Source organism: Rhinoderma darwinii, chromosome 7 (genome assembly GCF_050947455.1).
Source record: "Rhinoderma darwinii isolate aRhiDar2 chromosome 7, aRhiDar2.hap1, whole genome shotgun sequence".
Taxonomy (NCBI): Eukaryota; Metazoa; Chordata; class Amphibia; order Anura; family Rhinodermatidae; genus Rhinoderma; species Rhinoderma darwinii.
In genome coordinates, this window is record NC_134693.1 from 27,436,134 (window position 1) to 27,454,146 (window position 18,013).

The window sequence follows — 18,013 nt, forward strand, 5'->3', positions numbered from 1 at the left end:
AACCAATCTTTACTTTTAACCTTTCCAAGGATGTGACAACCATCTGCTCCAAAATTGTGCTTCCAAATAAAAGCCAATATAGAAAGACCAGTTACAGGTCCATGATTGCAATGTAAAAACGTTTATTTCATAAACAGGACATTAAAAAACATACAATACTGTAAGGACAAGACCACAATATTTAAAAAAACCTCAAAGTGCTTTGTCAATGAAGAATGGATTCACGGCCAGCGTCCTAGTAATTACAATGGTATGGTATATTGATCATAAGTCGCATGGGGCAACGACCACTGGTTGCTTCAAGCAAAACCTCAATTTTCCATAAATAGGCCTTTGTATCTCCAGGTTTCACAGCTGCTGTACGAGAATGGTAAGAAGCAGAAGTCACACAGCGAGCACTGATGGAGTCTTTACACATAGAACACGTCCAGGGAAGTAACGAGGGTTCTGTACATTGTGGACTGTGAACGCTGAACGACAGGTAAAAGATGGTAAAAAGTCTCAGATGAGTCAGAGATTAATACTGGATGTTATTTACCGCCAGCTCCGTGATAAATCCCAGCACTCGTATAAGGTAGTCCTTACTGAGGAACTAAGGAGAGAGAGAGAATAAGAGTTATAATAAAGACTGTAAACGATGGGAGTACAAGAAACACACACTTTATCAAAGAGCAGGTCTTGTGTTTATAAGCCGTTAAAATATCTCTTCTCTTATTTAGGGAAATACCAAAAGTAGGATTATCACACTGTCCAAGGAAAAAAGTTAGGGAGGTCCAGCACACGATAGGATGTGAAAAAATACAAAACTGTTTATCTAAAGAGGCTCTGTCACCAGATTATAAATGCTCTCTCTCTTACATAATGTGATCGGCGCTGTAATGTAGAGAACAGCAGTGGTTTTTATTTTGAAAAACGATCATTTTTGAGCAATTTTAGATTTATGCCAATTAGTTTCTTAATAGACAACTGGGCGTGTTTTTACTTTTGACCAAGTGGGCATTGTAAAGAGAAGTGTATGACGCTGACCAATCAGTGACGAATCAGCATCATACACTTCTCATTGTTCCAGCCCGGCTTCTTTCACTGCACAATCACACTAACAATGGGCTGGAACAATGAGAAGTGTATGACGCTGATTCGTCACTGATTGGTCAGCGTCATACACTTCTCTTTACAATGCCCACTTTGTCAAAAGCAAAAACACGCCCAGTTGTCTACGAAACTAATTAGAATAAATCTAAAATTGCTCATAACTTGCTCAAAAATGTCAAAATAAAAACCACTGTTATCTACATTATAGCGCCGATCAGATTATGTAGGAGATAGGGCACTTATAATGTGGTGACAGAGCCTCTTTAAAGAGGCTCTGTCACCACATTAGAAGTGCCCTATCTCCTGTATAAGAAGATCGGCGCTATAATGTAGGTGACAGTAATGCTTTTTATTTTGAAAAACGATCTATTTTAAACCACTTTGAGCGATTTTTAGCTTTATGCTAATGAGTTTCTTAATGCCCAAGTGGGCGTGTTTTTACGTTAGACCAAGTGGGCGTTGTACAGAGGAGTGTATGACGCTGACCAATCAGCATCATGCACGTCTCTATTTATTTACACTGCACTAGCGATATAGTTATATGGTTATGTGCAGCTACATACACAAACACTAACATTACTGTAGTGTCCTGACAATGAATATACATCACTACCAGCCTGGACGTGATGTTTATTCAGAATCCTGACACTTCTGAATCTTTTCTGTGAGATTCCAGCAAGTCAAGCGTAATCTCGCGAGATTACGATGTAACCTGTCATTTCAAACGAGATTGTGAGATTCCAGCAAGGCAAGCGTAATCTCGTTTGAAATGACAGGTTACATAGTAATCTCGCGAGATTACGCTTGACTTGCTGGAATCTCACAGAGACGCTACAGACATGTCAGGATTCTGAATAAACATCACGTCCAGGCTGGTAGTGATGTATATTCATTATCAGGACACTGCAGTAATGTTAGTGTTTGTAGCTGCACATAGTGATATAACTATATCGCTAGTGCAGTGTAAATGAATGGAGAGAAGTGCATGATGCTGATTGGTCACTGATTGGTCAGCGTCATACACTCCTCTGTACAACGCCCACTTGGTCAAAAGTAAAAAACACGCCTAGTTGGGCATTAAGAAACTCATTAGCATAAAGCTAAAAATCGCTCATAAAGTGGTTTAAAATAGATCGTTTTTCGAAATAAAAAGCATTACGGTCACCTACATTATAGCGCCGATCTCCTTATATAGGAGATAGGGCACTTATAATGTAGTGACAGAGTCTCTTTAAGTCAAAATTAAAAGAAATTAAAAAATTCCGGGAGAGAACGTCTACGCGTTTTGAACTTTTCCGTTCTTAATCATAGCTACTCTCTGCTGTATAGAGTCTGCTTTTATGGATCAGATATTGGGAAAAACAAGGAAGAGGGGGTGCTTGGAATTAACCCCTTCAAGTTGATTGGCTATTGGGTACACCGTTTCTTTGCACATTTTTATCAGCATACTAAACAGAATCACAGAAAAGAAGAGAAAGTAAAAACGCAAACAATTGAATAAACAGTAGAAGTGAAGCATTCTATTATATTACATGCATATGTACTCGCCGCTTTAGATTAAAAGATACAAAATATACAACCTATTTATCTGTCTCCTGGAAAGTTGTCCTTTCACAAATTAGTCCATTTATAAATCAAGTGCTTGGATAGTGAGGCAAAGGGTGAATGTGCTGCCAAATCAAGCAATTAACCCTTTATGGTACACAAACGTATTATATGGGCAATATCATTAAGCTTTTCTTGAAACCACGTTTAAGGTATCTATGTAAATTGGAATAATATGGAAAGGGAAGTTCATTAGATGAACGAATGTAAAAAGCTATAGATGGTAATATTAATTAGATTCGTATCAATTTCTAATGAACTATAAGGCTAGGGAGTTGATTAACTTGTTTTTATATGGCAAGTGTGAATACAGCCCTTTGGAAAGAAAGTTGCGACGGGCGTATAATCACCTAGGAAAGATATATTAAACAGAAAAATACCAAACCGTTTCTCCACTGTCCAAACACATCCCTATATGTGACTAAAGCACAGAAGATCCAGAAACAAGTATACAAAAGACATATATATCCATAGGAAAATATTTGACATGTATCGATGCCTCAATCCCATCCAGAGAATACATAACAGTTTACTGGAAATATAGGCAGAAACTCAATACAAAATCAGTATAAAGTTATTTCAACGTATACACACACACACTTATGTAAATATGTAGTATTAAGTATAAAGCCATCTCAAGAGATGTATATAAATGCATGAATGCGTTTTAGGGTCAATATGACGATATTTTGAAATACAGAATTAATTTCAGAAGGCTCTGAAAAGAGAAGAAAATGATCCCCTATAGCAACTATTAACACAGAAATATTTTGAACGAATTTAAAATCGAATTTGATATTAATAAATATACTATGCAAATATCATAAACCAAGTCTCTAAGCCCTTATTCAGACGACAGGGTTTCCCGGCCGGGTGACGGCCGTTCATAAAACGGCTGTCACCCGGCTGCTGTAGAAACAATAGACCCCTAATGGGGCTAGTCACACGACCGATTTTTTGACGGCCCAGGAAACCTGGCCGTCAAAAAATGGGACATGCCCTATTTTCAGCCGTTTACCCGGCTCCCATAGAAGTCTATGGGGCCGGGTAATACACAGCCATCACCGGAATGTGTCCCGAGTGATGGCCATGTATTCCGTCGCTCGCTTCCTCCTCACAGTGCAGAGTGCACGTGAGGAGGAGGAGTTGATGCCATTCGGACGAATGGCTGTACGCTGGAGATACACTGTGTGGCAGGGCCGGGGTGTACAGCAGGTGGAGGGAGCACTGCGCTGCCTCCCTTCCCCTGCTTGTTTTAAAAGCGCCCTGGCCTGGCGACACCTTCGATGCTCCGCTAGCAGCTGCTGCGGCTGCTACTACTGTAGCGACGCCACTATAGCGGAGCAGGGAGGTATCTCCCTGCTCTGCTATGTGCTAGCCCCACTTTAGCTCCCTGAAGGAGCGGAATCCCCGTGTGTTCGGGGATTCCGCTCCTGGACAGAGCGCTTGATGTCTCTGTCCATATCTGGGCAGTGACATCAGGGGAAACTCCTGAAGCGGAATCCCCGAACACATGGGGATTCCCCTTCAGGAGTTGAAAAATGGCCGACACTCGGGCGGGACCCTGTCGTGTGAATAAGACTTAACTTTTTTCCTTGGATTTCTACCTACTCCTGACGTAGCTCTCTTGCCCGTGCACCGAATAATCATGGAATGTGATGCTACGCTATGGCATTATGGGATTGATCGCATAGCGGAGGAGACAGCGTGAAATCTTAAATTCAAGCTGTCTGATCAGATGCAGAAGGGAGGACGAATGTACAATATACTTAAAAAGTCCAGAGCTGGATAGACAATCAGGTGGGGGGCATGTAAGGTAAAGTTGTGTTCCCACAGGTGGTGGTCTTTTAGGTGGCTGTATTCTAACTTCCAAGTGGGATGGCGCTCTGCCCAAGCATCTGAAGCAGAGCGGTGTTCCTATACCCCATCTCGTTGTTTGCCCAGACACGGGGAGCTGGAGAGGAAATTAAGGTGTTTTTTTTTTTTAAACACTCGACTCTAACCAATTCAGCAGAGCGATCTCTATCCCTTCACGAGAAGAAAAAAAAAAAAGTGGTGCGGTGTGACTTCTGTTACCCGATATGCGCAGGCAATCGGCAGAGATAACGGGTATATGAGATGAATGTTGCTCTGCTCATAACAAATCATCTTGTGCTCTACCGATAGTGACCTGAGGCTTGAATGTAGATAGCCCACTAGGTAGCCTGGCATGTGGATGCAACAGAGAGACCACTGAATGGTCAGCTTTCATTACATTTCAAGGGGTCTCTATGATCCGGGGCATAAGATCGCACCGGTGAGTGCCGTAGGGACATACATGTAAGCTTGGGGCAACGGATGGATTCACGTACACCATGGCATCTACCTTACAGATAATAATCAATACCACTTTTCCGGGCCATCTATCTGACATTTATGACGTATCCTGTGGATATAATCCAAAAAATAAAAGTATTTGAAGAAGCATAAATCCCGATATCCGGAGCGGGGTCACGCTGTAAAATCAGACAAACCCAGTCTGACGTAATCCTCAGAAAAATCATGGTTGAACAGCAGCACACGTCTCCCAAATTTCAATCAATATATTCTTTTATTGGTCAAACATCCAGTAAAAATGACCATTTTTACTGGATGTTTGACCAATAAAACAATACATTGATTGAAATTTGGGAGACGTGTGCTGCTGTTCAACCATGCCATTTCGGAGTATCCTGTGGATAGGTCATAAATGTCTCTCATGGGAAAACCCCTTTAAGCATTGCTTTTGTAATTTTAAATATTCACTACAATAAAGGGATTATTCACACGAACGTGGAGAAATTCGGACGTGAAAAATAGCAGTTTTTCACGGATCCCCATCGACTTGACTCTATGGAGGGATCTGTGAAAATGGAAGAATAGGACATGTTCTATTTTTCAACAGACCCTTCACATGGTCCGTTTGAAATATATGCGTCCGTTCGGAGGCCGTTGTTTTAACGGCCGTCACACGGACGTATTCAATGCTCATGTGAATAAGCCCTAAAAGTTACATCTTATTAATACACACCTCTTTACCTGCTCCCTGTGCTGGTGACATCAACGTGAAAGAAGGTGGTTTACACGTGTTTTGCACTTCAATATATAGTGTGGATGTGCACAATTTTTAGAGGCCATATGCTGAATACCTCTTCCTACACAGGTGTCAGGTGCTCACAAATAAGCTCCTCCCAAAGTAGAAGAAAAATAAAAAAAAAGTATGTATGGAAATAATGCTTTCTTCCTTTGGTCAAAAAAACATTTTAAAAAACAAAACCAAGCTTTTTTGGCAAAATGGTACATGCATTCATGACCTTTTTTTTGCTAATAATGTGTTTTACTAGCTGCGTTTTTATTAGGTTTTTCACATCGCTAATCATATGATTCCTCTTTGCAACACATGATAAACTCTGACCACCACCAAAAACACAATTAAAAAAACAAAAACATACAGAGACACTTGTGTGTTCTAAAAAGGCAAAAAAAAACAAAAACATCTATGGAAGTCTCTGGGAGAAAAACGCCACTAAATTATTGCAAACCAGCAAAGCCAGACTTGCTGTGATTTTGGGAAAAAAAAAAGCCATTGAGCCAAAAAGACGCTAGAGAAAAACCACCACCTTTACATGGAGGGAACACTTTGGTGGCCAGTAAAATGTATGGCCAACAGTAGCAGCTAGAAGAGTCAAGGTATCTACATAAAAAAAAAAAAAAAGTTTTTTTTTACATAATTTGTGTTACTAAAAAAAAAAACTACGACCCATTGATCCGGATGAAGGGAGAAAGGTTATATAACTACTAATGCAAGAAAGTCTCCAAACATTTACTTGTGTCGTTTCCTCAGATCTCACCGCTTTAAAAAAAATGGGCAGAGCTTAACCGAACAGGGCATGGCCACCGCAGCTTGACGCAATTACTATAATTTATGCAAGAGACTGGCGTTAATTATAGCGGAAATCTACACCAGCTCCTGGCTGGAATAGATTTAATTTGGTGTTGCACAGTCAAAGATGTAACCAAAGAGTGTGCCCCTTAAGTTTGTAGCGTCCTACTCTAGATTGCTTATTCTAGATGGCGTATTCTTAATACATTTCGCCCAAAGAACATTCCTCACTCTGGAGAACAATGTTTTCTATAGGCACCATGTAATGCTCCATTTCTCCTGTGGTGGCGCTGCAGGGGAATAGAACACTTGCTGCCAAGTTCCCAGAAGTGTGATCATCTTATAGTTAGGGGACTATTCGCACATAAAGAGATCAAAAGTAAACCACTTTGTTATACAGGGAAACCTCTCTAAAAGACCACCCCCTTATTTATTCAGACCAGATTTCTTGTAACAGATTTTCAGTTCCACTATATCCTATGCACAGAGGCCATCTTCTTTGATAAGATCACCCCCCCTAGAAGACCACTTTTTAATGCAATTTCGGGTGGTCATCTCAGAGTTCACTGTATATTAAAGCAACGTTCTTATGCTTGAAACTCCCTCTCCAGGTGAATTTCCAGGTCTCTTCACCTCACAGCACTAGAGAAAGTCTCCGGATCCCTGTATTTTATACGGTGACTCGTGAAAACACTTCTTTCATATTCCTTTTTGACGGTGCTCTATATCTCTTAGGCCTAATTTACATGAGCGCCGCGCATATCGTACGTGAAAAACTGCAGTTTTTCACATCCGAGGTGCATCCGTGCTCAGCGCTGCGGGACGCGATGTCTCGCATCCCCCGTAGTTGAGAGTCTATGGAGTGATGCGTGAAGATAGGACATGTCCTATTTTCCCACGGACCCTTCACACGGTCTGTTGAAACAACGGCTGTGTTAACGGCCACATTGAATTACATAAGTCGTGTGAATTAGGCCTTACTCACAGTCTTCATGCCCGATATCCCCTCAGGCATTAGGACTGAGTAAGAGCCTAAAGAGATATAAAGCACCGTCAAAAAGGAATATCTCCAGGTTCAGGAAAGCAGCGACCTTGTCATCTTATAAACCTGACCGGAATAAAAAGGGGTTATCCGGGCACGGGGTAGTTCTTCATACTGATTACCCATCTACAGGATAGGTCATCAGTATATGATCGGTGGGGGTCTGACAACAGGATCCCAAACCGATCCGCTGTTCTGGCTGCTTCCGAGCCCAGTAAGTTGTGCAGTGGTCAGTGCCAGAAGAGGAAGGATCCATACACGGCATAGCGGCCATGCTGCAGTACTGCTGCTATACTGTGTCCGGAGCCACCACTGCATAACATTCTGAGCCCGGAGACAGACTGATCGGTGCAGGGTCTGTCATATAATGTGGGTAGGTTATCAGTATGAAAAACCGCCCCGTGCCCCGACCACACCCTTAAAAATGTGGGAATTCTCACATCACCCGCTCCATGAAAATACTTTCTTCTGATAATACAATCTATATAGACCAATATCATATATATATACACACACACACACACACACACACACACACACACGGTTGTTCGCTACACAATATTGTAAGTCAATAGTGTAAAGAGCCGTGTAATGATAACACGAGGGCTCAGTACGTCGTGTAACAGTCTAGTAGCTGCAGGAAGTCTGGAGAGAACAGATAGGTTTGTTTTGCTCTCATCCTGTTGGAAAGAGAACAGCATGAACTACTTTACCACCGTAGAAAAGACTTCTAGTTTTCACGATGAGACGTCTCCTTGTTGTCCACGGCAGCCTCATGAGAGCTCATTTTCTGGACAGATTAAACCCTTTCATGCCGGAGGTGTTTTTTGGGCCAGCTGCATTCTAAGGCTATGTTCACACGGGGTATTTTGCCGAGTTTTTTGACGCGGAAACCGTGTCGCAAAACTCGGCAAAAACGGCCCGAGAACGCCTCCCATTGATTTCAATGGGAGGCGTCGGCGTCTTTTTCCCGCGAGCAGTAAAACTGCCCCGCGGGAAAAAGAAGCGACATGCCCTATCTTCGGGCGCTTCCGCCTCTGACCTCCCATTAACTTCAATGGGAGGCAGGAGAAAGCTTTTTTGTCGCTGTTTTATGCCCGCGGCGCTCAATGGTCGCGGGCGAAAAACGGCGCGAAAATCGGCGTGCAGGGAGTGGAATATCTGCCTCAAAGTTCCAAACGGAATTTTGAGGCAGATATTCCTCCCCCAAAATACTCCGTGTGAACATAGCCTAAAAGGGTTTTGTTTTTCCTACTCTACCCAAATTTTATTTATTTTTTTCAGAACACAAGACTTTACATTTTTCAAAATGGATCTGTCATTGTTCTATTGAGAAGTCATATTTAGCGTAAAAATGGGTAGAAACTGGAGAAAAATTACACCTTCTAAGGTAGTGTTTATAAATCGCTAATTCTCCTGTGAAGACTATTGCAAGAATACGTACATCGTCTGACGCATGATGCCGCTATGGCGCTACACAACCAAAGCCCCATTTTAGTATTAGATGACCACTCAAGACAATGGAACCGCACATCAGCTCACTATCACAGTACAGGGTTGTACTATCAAACTGACAGCCCGAACCAGTAGATGCCATTGTGCGCAGGAGCGAGCATTGTCATCAAACAGAGCACATCAAATGGCGAGGACCACGCCAGTAGACCTTTAATTTAACTGGAGCAGGCATGAAGGGGTTAATAGGTAATTACTTTCGGCCAAATAGAAGTCTATTCTGTGTAACACCGTCTCTCCTCACTTGTCACTATGAGAGGAGACGGGATTTTATACAGGACACTGGGAATATAGGTTACAGAGCCATGATTGGTTGTCATGGTGATCACGTAATGGGACCTGAACCATTTAGGTCCCAGTGATGTCACCAGGACCAGAGGTTATTAGTAGCATCCAGATCCAGGTGTCGATGCAGCTGTGGGGAACACAATCCCCAACAAAAGTATGGACCTAAATGAAGTCGGTCCTGCACAAAAGCCCAGCAAATTACAGTGGGTGATTCTGAAGTGAGAGGACCTTTCATTTCTCCTGACAAATCTGTTTTAGTAAATACAGTTTTCAATACTACACTCACCTTCACTTTTCCTTCACAATGCGCGGATGCCACGGACGCCGTCACCCTTACAAGCTGCGTGGCCGATAAGTGGATTTTAAAGTGTCTGAAGAAATGTGAATAAAGACATTGGAATAAGTTCTCCACTTCCTCCAATGTGATCTCGTCTTTTGATTTATGAATGTCATTCCATAAAGTTTTGAAATCCCCTGGGTGGATGGTATAAGAAATGTCCATGTGTGGCTCGACCGGCACGGAGAAAACGAGCTCTGTGGCAGGCACACGTCCATCCACTTCACACCCGGTCCACATAGCTGCCCACCACGTCAGGTCCTGAGAACTGATCCCCAGTTTACCAAAACAACAGTCAAAGTTTTTTTGAAACCACGGCCCCACTATACCAGTCATGGCCTCTGTGCCATTATAGAGGAAGAGTGGAAGGCAAGTAAATGTCTCTGGTAACGCCTCCAATATATCGTCCTCTGTGTATGTCCCACAAAACAATCCTGTCCACACGATCCGGTCCTCCGTGCCTGCCTTTGTGAGTTGCGATTTGGATGAAATCTATCAGAAAGAGCAAGACAAATGGTAAACAGTTTATGAGATTATGCAGATCGCTCGTGATTTTATTATCTTTGCACTCACACATGCAAAAGGAACTGTAATAAACTGATAGCTTCAGGCCCCATGCACACAAACGTATTTTTGCAGCCGCAATTACTCCCGCAAATCTGCGGGTGAATTGCGGCCCCATTCATTTCAATGGGCCCATGCATGGAACAGGAGCCTGGACTGCAAAAAGAACGGACATGTCTTATTACGGCCGTGTTTTTATGGTCTAGGCTCATAGAAATGAATGCACGCGGCCATCTGCACGGCCCGCGATTTGTGTCAATCCCCGAAAATCACGGCTGCGCACATTGCTACGGTCGTGTGCATGAGGCGTAAATGGTGACTAAACTTTCAAAAAACCTCCGACATGTCACAGTGACTAGTAAGAAGTTTTGATCGGTGGGGGTCCGAGCAGGGAGACCCCGACCGATCGCTAAAACAAAGCGACAGAAGTGCTCAGATAAGCGCTAAGCTGCTTAGATTCTGATCGTCTTTTCTCACGAAGCCGATGTAACGGTGTACAGGCCCATAGACTTTCTATTGAGGTCTTCTAACGTTACATCGGCTTTCCGAGGAAAGTCGATCAGAAACCGAGTGGCTCAGCGCTCACCTGCGCACTTCTGCCGCTTCCATGCTCAGACCTCCAATAGTCAAAACTTCTGACATGTCCCTAGGACATCAGAAGTTTTCTAAAAGTTTAGTTACCCTTTAACAATTACTATAACATGCTCACTCTGTTTCTTGGGGCATGAAGACATACCGCCCATAGAGACGTCATATGACCATGGTGGCCAATTGTGGTCTGACACTGTGAAGCCACTATAGAGGACATACAGCGTACCAATGAAGAAAAGGAGCGGTGGCGTTCTCCTTAAAAAGGGTATTCCGATTTTAGTAAATGTTATTCTTTGAATAATAAAAAGTTTTAAAAAAAATGTTTTCAATATACTTTCGGTATCAATTTCATCGAGCTTTCAAGGTCTCTGCTTGCTGTTATTCAAAAGGAACCGTCATGGTTTACTTGATGTGGATACAAATCTCTCGTGGTCATCTGATACACACAGGAGCTCGGCTCATTAGAAGACACAGCGCTGATTGCTGTACTGTAACGAGCTGTGCACCTGTGTGTCCATCACAAGACCACAACAGATTTTTATAGATTGGAGGTTAAACCTTGTAGGTTTCTATTGAATGGCTACAAGTAGATGATCTTATACAGGAAGTATTTTGGAAAATTGCAGAACTTCATTATAATACGAATAACCTTTATTTGCGGTTACCAGAATACCCCTTTACTTAATTAAGAAAATACAAGACCCTAATAAATGAAAGTCCTGACAAAATTGTCAGTATTATATGAATTACATTAAAGCACCAAGTCTAAAGCAAAGTCACATTGGGTCTAGTGTATAAAAATGATCTCAGAATATAATGTCGAGTCCCTTCCCCTGCTTGAAAAGCACCCTGGCCTGGCGACACCTTCGATGGCGCCGCTAGCAGCTGCAGCTACTACCGTAGCGACGCCACTATAGCAGAGCAGGGAGGTATCTCACCGCTCTGCTATGTGCTAACCGCACTTTAGCTCCTTGAAGGAGCGGAATCCCTGTGTTTTCGGGGATTTCGCTCCTGGACAGAGCGCTTGATGTCTCTGTCCATATCTGGGCAGTGACATCAGGGGAAACTCCTGAAGTGGAATCCCCGAACACATGGGGATTCCCCTTCAGGAGTTGCCGCTGATGTCACTGTCCGGATCTGCCCGGCCCAGCACGGATGCAAAACTTTATGCAAACCGGCCGGGCAGAATGGCCGATTTTACTGGCCGGCACTCGGCCTCAGGAACGACCTGTTCGTGTGAATCCCGCCTTAGGGTAACTTACGATATTTAAAAGCGAACAAATTAAAATCATACATCAGCTATGCCTTACACCCTTCAAAGAGTACTATGTAAAATGTACAGGGACCGCTCGGGTCCAGAACGTTAAAGAGGTTAAGATTCCCTAATAATCATATAGACACATCATGGCAGTGTAAGTGTATGTCTATAGGTATCAATAGCTGGACCAGTGGCGATATGGCTCTGTTCACATCTGCGTTGGATGCTCCATTGCAAAAATGACGGACACCTCGACAGAAACTTGACGGACCCAATTAAAGGCTATGTACACCTTTGAAATCGTTTTTTTTTTCCTTTCTCTAATATAAAATGTCTATCAGTGCGTTTGGTGCAACGTTCAAAATATTTTTATCAAAAATAGTTTTTACTATTTGGGTATGTGCACACACACTAATTACGTCCGTAATTGACGGACGTATTTCGGCCGCAAGTACCGGACCGAACACAGTGCAAGGAGCCGAGCTCCTAGCATCATAGTTATGTACGACGCTAGGAGTCCCTGCCTCTCCGTGGAACTACTGTCCTGTACTGAAAACATGATTACAGTACGGGACAGTTGTCCTGCAGCGAGGCAGGGACTCCTAGCATCGTACATAAGTATGATGCTAGGAGCCCGGCTCCCTGCACTGTGTTCGGTCCGGTACTTGCGGCCGAAATACGTCCGTCAATTACGGACGTAATTAGCGTGTGTGCACATACCCTTAGAGATACAGCGGCTTCGTATTCTGTATACAGAGTAGCAGTATCATGCGCTAAGACCTGAATCAGTGAGGTCCGCGGGACTGACTAGTTCATTGTCAGCAGGTCCTACGTGTCTCTAACGCAGGAACCACCTGTTATTGATCACATCTAAGTTATGAACTTAGATGCGATCGATAGAAGCTCAATCCTGTGTGTCGACCCACTGAGGTCCCAACACTAGATACAAAGCAGTTGTATCTCAAATCAGTATATCAGGTCCATCGGCGGTGTTGGTGTCCATCATGTGACTGATTCGGCACTTCCATTCATACGACGAACGCAGATGTGAACTCATCCTATTATCTACTTTTATGGTGACTCTGCATATACATACGGCATTGTAACTCATCTATATAGCTCTATTTATATCAATAGGAAATAAAACAATCCACAACGGCTGATATTTAATGAAGTACGTTGGCTCTTCCCCTGTTTGGAGCAGGTCACACAGAGTCCAGTTAGGTCTAATGCACACGACCGTTGTGCCACTCGGGCAGTTTTTGACGGCACCCGATAGTCTTCACGGACCCATTCACTTTAGCGGGTGATTCGGGTCCGTGAAAAATGGTCCGAGTCTCCGATCCGAAGAACGATAGAACATGTCCTAGCTTTCCTCGGATCACTGACGGAACTAAGACGGCACACTCTGTCGCGTACATGAGGCGTTAGTGCGATATACAGATAACTAGAGACAAATCGTTTTGCCAGTCCATAGAATACAATGTGTGAATCAATTTGGCCTATTTTTAACAACAGTGACCCGAATAGACTGAAGCAACAAGTCCGGAGAACAAATCACTCATCACTACTGATGGTCTATAGTCTCACCTGAATAAGTACTGCAAGTGGATCTTTGTCCTTTCCCTTGAGTCCAGGTAAACAGGTAAACATGGCCTTCAGGTTCAGCTCTGAGCCCACTTCAATGCCGAAACCCTTCTGCTTCTCAGCAGCGATGTGGGCAGACAGATGTCTGGAATACTCTTTCAGTCTGGTGTATGAGAACTTATGCATTGGTGTCACACTGTACAGGGTCCATTGTTTTTGGAGAAGCAGAGCAGCCTTTGCTGGGTCGAGGGTCCCCTGAAATTGCAATTCATTTACATATCAGCTCAAAGGCCGCTTGCTCGTACACATAACGGCATTGTGATGCAGATTATCGTGGTTTTGTGATGCATTTTATTAGCCGCAAGGCTTATACGTTGGAAAGTCAATAATACCGTGTGCTTCACCTATACAAGCCGGCAGCCAAAAAACACATTGCAAGGCAATAGAGCAGTCAAGTCGTGCTTACAATATAGCCCCGGTCTACTAAGTGTTCTGCGAGTGTGTTTTCAATGTTTAAGCCTAGTACCGCAACCCAAATGACATCAAAGTAACCCCATACACTGTGCTGCACCTGCATATAGCGCTATTGCTGCCTAGAAACATGGTCATTTACTACAAGTAGAGAACCTTCAAACAGACCACAAGACTTGTGTAGGTAAAGAAGGAGTATTTTATGCAGCTGTGGCCCTATTTGTATCCCTGCGACTACCAGGGTGCACCCTTTAAATGTTAAAACCTCACAAGAACATTTTAAGTTGGTGACAGAACTAGTGCATCCGAGTGCAGCGACTTGGTGGTTAGATTATGAATCCATACAGAAGTATAATATCGTGCGGATAGAAATCAATGGGCTCATACAGTACCTTCAGGGGAGAATACGGTGCTGCATATATACTACTTATGGATCTGCAATGCAAAAGTGTATGGACTACGTGCTGTGGTACAAGCTTGCTGTGTGCATAAGGCCAACGTGAGCTTTTTAACCCCTTGATGACGAATATATCCGTCCTCTGATTGCGTAGGTATTGCCAGTGTACCCAAGCCATCAGCGGCAGGAGCACAGCTGTTATACAAAGCGCGCTCCGATTCCGGCAGTTTAACCCATTAGATGCCGCTGTCAATACCGACAGCAGCATCTAATGTGTTTGAAAGAGGGACGGAGCTCCCTCTGTCACCCCATCGGCGCCCCCACAAAGAAATTGTGGGGCGCCGTTGGGTTTCCATGGCGGCCGGGGGCCTATAAAAGGCCCCCAGGTCTGCCTTCAGAAACTGCCTATTAGGTCATGCCAAAGGTACGGCCTAATAGATTGCCTGTCAGTTTTACACTGACAGGCAATAATGCTTTGGTATACTAAGTACACCAAAGCATTGTATAAGCAAACAGCAGTTTGCATGGTAAGGTCCCCTAAATGACTACAAAAAAAAAAAAATGTAAAGCAGTTAAAGTTTCTGAAAAACAAATATATTAGTGAAAATAAACTCAAACCACTTTTCCCCCAAAAAGTGGTTTTATTTAGTAAAAGTGCGTCACAACAAATAGCACATACACATATATGGTATCTCCGTGATCGTAACGACTCGAACAATAAAATGAACACAATAATTAAACTGCCGGATGAACGGCGTCCAAAAATACGTAGGAAAACCTAAAACCTATACATATTTGGTATCCCCGTAATCGTGCCGACCCATAGAATAAAGGTAACATGTTATTTACACTGCATAGTAAACGGCGTAAATTTATAACGTGAAAAATCAATGCTGGAATAGCTGCTTATTTTCAATTCTCTCCTAAAATAAAGTTAATAAAAGTTAATCAATATATTATATGCAACCAAAGATGGTGCATTTAAAAAATACAACTCATCCCGCAATAAACAAGCCCTTATACGGCTATGTCGACTAAATAAAAATAAAAAAAAAAGTTATGACTCTTGGAATGCAACCGTGAGAAAACAAAAACTAATCCTTAGTCATTAAAGCGCAAAATCACCTGGTCATTAAGGGGTCGTCCAGGCATGGACATCTGATGACCTATACACAGGACAGGTCATTAATATATATTCGTGGGGGGTCCGACACCCGGACCCCGCACCGAACACCTGCTCCAGCTGCCTCCGGTTACCAGATGGCTCCGTTCACAGACTAGTGGCCGAGCTGCAGTACTGCTCCTATTCAAGTGAAGTGAGTTGCTGTCTTGCAGCACGGCCGCTATGCAGTAGTCGGAGCCATCTGCTTCCGTCTCCGAATACTGCATACCCTGCATAACACCAGGTGCCCGGAGGAGCCGATTGGTGCGGGGCCTGGGTGTTAGACCACCACCCATCATATACCGATGACCTATCCGTGCGTGGAAAACCCCTTTAATAGGTACTAAATAAAAAAAACAACTGAAACAAACGTGTGAAATTCTACCTCTAGGGGGGAGCTCTGTGGGATTTTCCTTTTAGACAAAATTTGAAATGAAGACCGTCGACGTGCAGAGGTTAAACTTCCAGGCGGGTACCTCGAGCTTTGGAAATTACTGCTCCTTCGTGCCGATGACCTACTTTTGGGGGTTGACACCCCATCAGTAGGTGTTTGCATATCCTGCGCAAAATAAAACAACGTCACTTACTGTATGTATATAAGACATTGACAGCATCAAATCATCACTGCTCCAGATTACAGGCATCTAAAGGTGCAACACTTAGGGATTATTTACACGAGCGTGTTAAACGTCCGTGGGATGGCCGTTGAAACAGCGGCCGTCCCACGGACCTATGTAATTCAATGTGGCCGTTCACACAGCCGTGGTTTCAACGGACCGTGTGAAGGGTCCGTGCGAAAATAGGACATGTCCGTTCTTTTCGCGCATGACTCCATAGACAACTATGGTGACATCACGTCCCGCAGCGCTGAGCACAGATGCACCTCGGACGTGAAAAACATTCGTTTTTCACGTCCGAGATGCGCAGCGCTCGTGTGAATCAGGCCTAATAATGGCGAAGCGTCACTGCCTAATACAGACTGGCACAACGAGATTTTCATTCTAAAGAAAAATTCCATTAATCCGAATGGGACTGGATATGTAATGGACGATCAGAGTTTGCAGATTCTTGTGTGGTCCTATAGAACTCACTTGTATATAGTTAGCCCAAACCAAATGTTAGCATAGAATCTGCTGCAATGTGTTTTTCAATCAGATAGAATTAAAAATTATCTTTTTGCTCAGTTTCCAAGTTAGCGAGAAGAATCAGAGCGGCATCGGGCCCATGCGCAAAAGCGAGGTGTACTGTCCTCAACTTCGTGAGCGCAATACGCCCGGTGCCGCTGGACTCATCTCACCAACTTGTAAGTTCTTTTACTATTGGCGAAACTCCCGCTTTTTTGATGTGGGCCGGTTTGGAACAGGAACGTCACCCTGGTGGTTTACTGGCTCCAAACCTACTGACAGGACGCCTTTAAAGGGGGTCTTATGTATAAGCGAGCTCAGAAACTAAACACGAGCTACCCTAGTAAGGAGAGTGGAAGGACAACACTATCTGCCTTCGTTTATTTATGAGATTAATAAACCAAAAGGACTAACGTGTCCAAATTTGATTTAGAAGTACTGATCTCCCAGATCACGGCTGCCGGGAGCAACGTATGAATGCAGAACATCCATATGGACAAGTATGTAAACAGTGACGCTAAAGCAGCCATCCCTTAGATCCGAATCTGGAGGACGGAACACAATGTAACGCAGTCTACAGCTCTGTTGGACAGGACTGTCAAAATCATAGCGGTTCCTTTAAATGCAAAAGTTATTTCGGTGAGAAAAATGTAAAAATCTGCATTCCCAAAATGTACAGTGATTATATTTATATATACACACACACCCCTATACTATATTGCCATACATACATATCTGTATACACACACTCGTTGGCACTACCATTGCACTCTCCAGCTCACCGCTCCCCCTTATCAGGGGCCCCGTTGCTGCTGTATATATCTATACTTATATACAAGAAATGGCAGAGAGGTCCTTACAGCAGTCCAGAGGAAGGCAGCTGGCTCCCACCTCCCCCGCTTGTTGTACACAGCGCTCCCCGCCGCAGCCGCTCAGTGTGCACTAGACGCTGTACTATCCTCCTACTCCATTTTTGGCGGTTACCCATTTCAAACTTCACCGGAAGTTACCGCAGCCCGGACTAAAACGAGGCGTGGGACGCAAAACATATCTAAATGACGTCATTGAAAAGCAGCGCCCTT

The 18,013-nt window shown here is 43.5% G+C and overlaps 1 protein-coding gene across 3 annotated transcripts; it reads right to left on the reverse strand.

The window, feature by feature from the left end:
* Positions 1-104: 104 nt before the first annotated feature.
* On the reverse strand, positions 105-17,984 carry CENPL (centromere protein L). 3 transcript variants are annotated; one of them, XM_075833052.1, is made up of 5 exons: positions 17,792-17,984; positions 16,193-16,366; positions 13,781-14,032; positions 9,727-10,269; positions 105-592 (listed from the first exon to the last, which is right to left on the reverse strand). In XM_075833052.1, exons 2-5 carry the CDS (start codon positions 16,361-16,363, stop codon positions 518-520), a joined length of 1,041 nt encoding a protein of 346 aa, XP_075689167.1. In that variant the 5' UTR covers positions 16,364-16,366; positions 17,792-17,984; the 3' UTR covers positions 105-517. The 3 variants fall into 3 exon arrangements, with proteins under 3 accessions (XP_075689167.1, XP_075689168.1, XP_075689166.1); XM_075833053.1 differs by lacking the exon at positions 17,792-17,984 and adding an exon at positions 17,714-17,780; XM_075833051.1 differs by lacking the exon at positions 17,792-17,984 and adding an exon at positions 17,694-17,755.
* Between the last annotated feature and the right edge of the window lie 29 nt (positions 17,985-18,013).

Excerpts from the sequence above, each read along its gene's own strand:
- CENPL (XM_075833051.1), bottom strand. Across the intron at positions 14,033-16,192 it reads CACAGAGCTCCCCCCTAGAG|GGGACCCTCGACCCAGCAAA; the intron begins GTAGAATTTCAC and ends TTGCAATTTCAG. Across the intron at positions 593-9,726 it reads ATTGTGAAGGAAAAGTGAAG|TTCCTCAGTAAGGACTACCT; the intron begins GTGAGTGTAGTA and ends CTCTCTCCTTAG.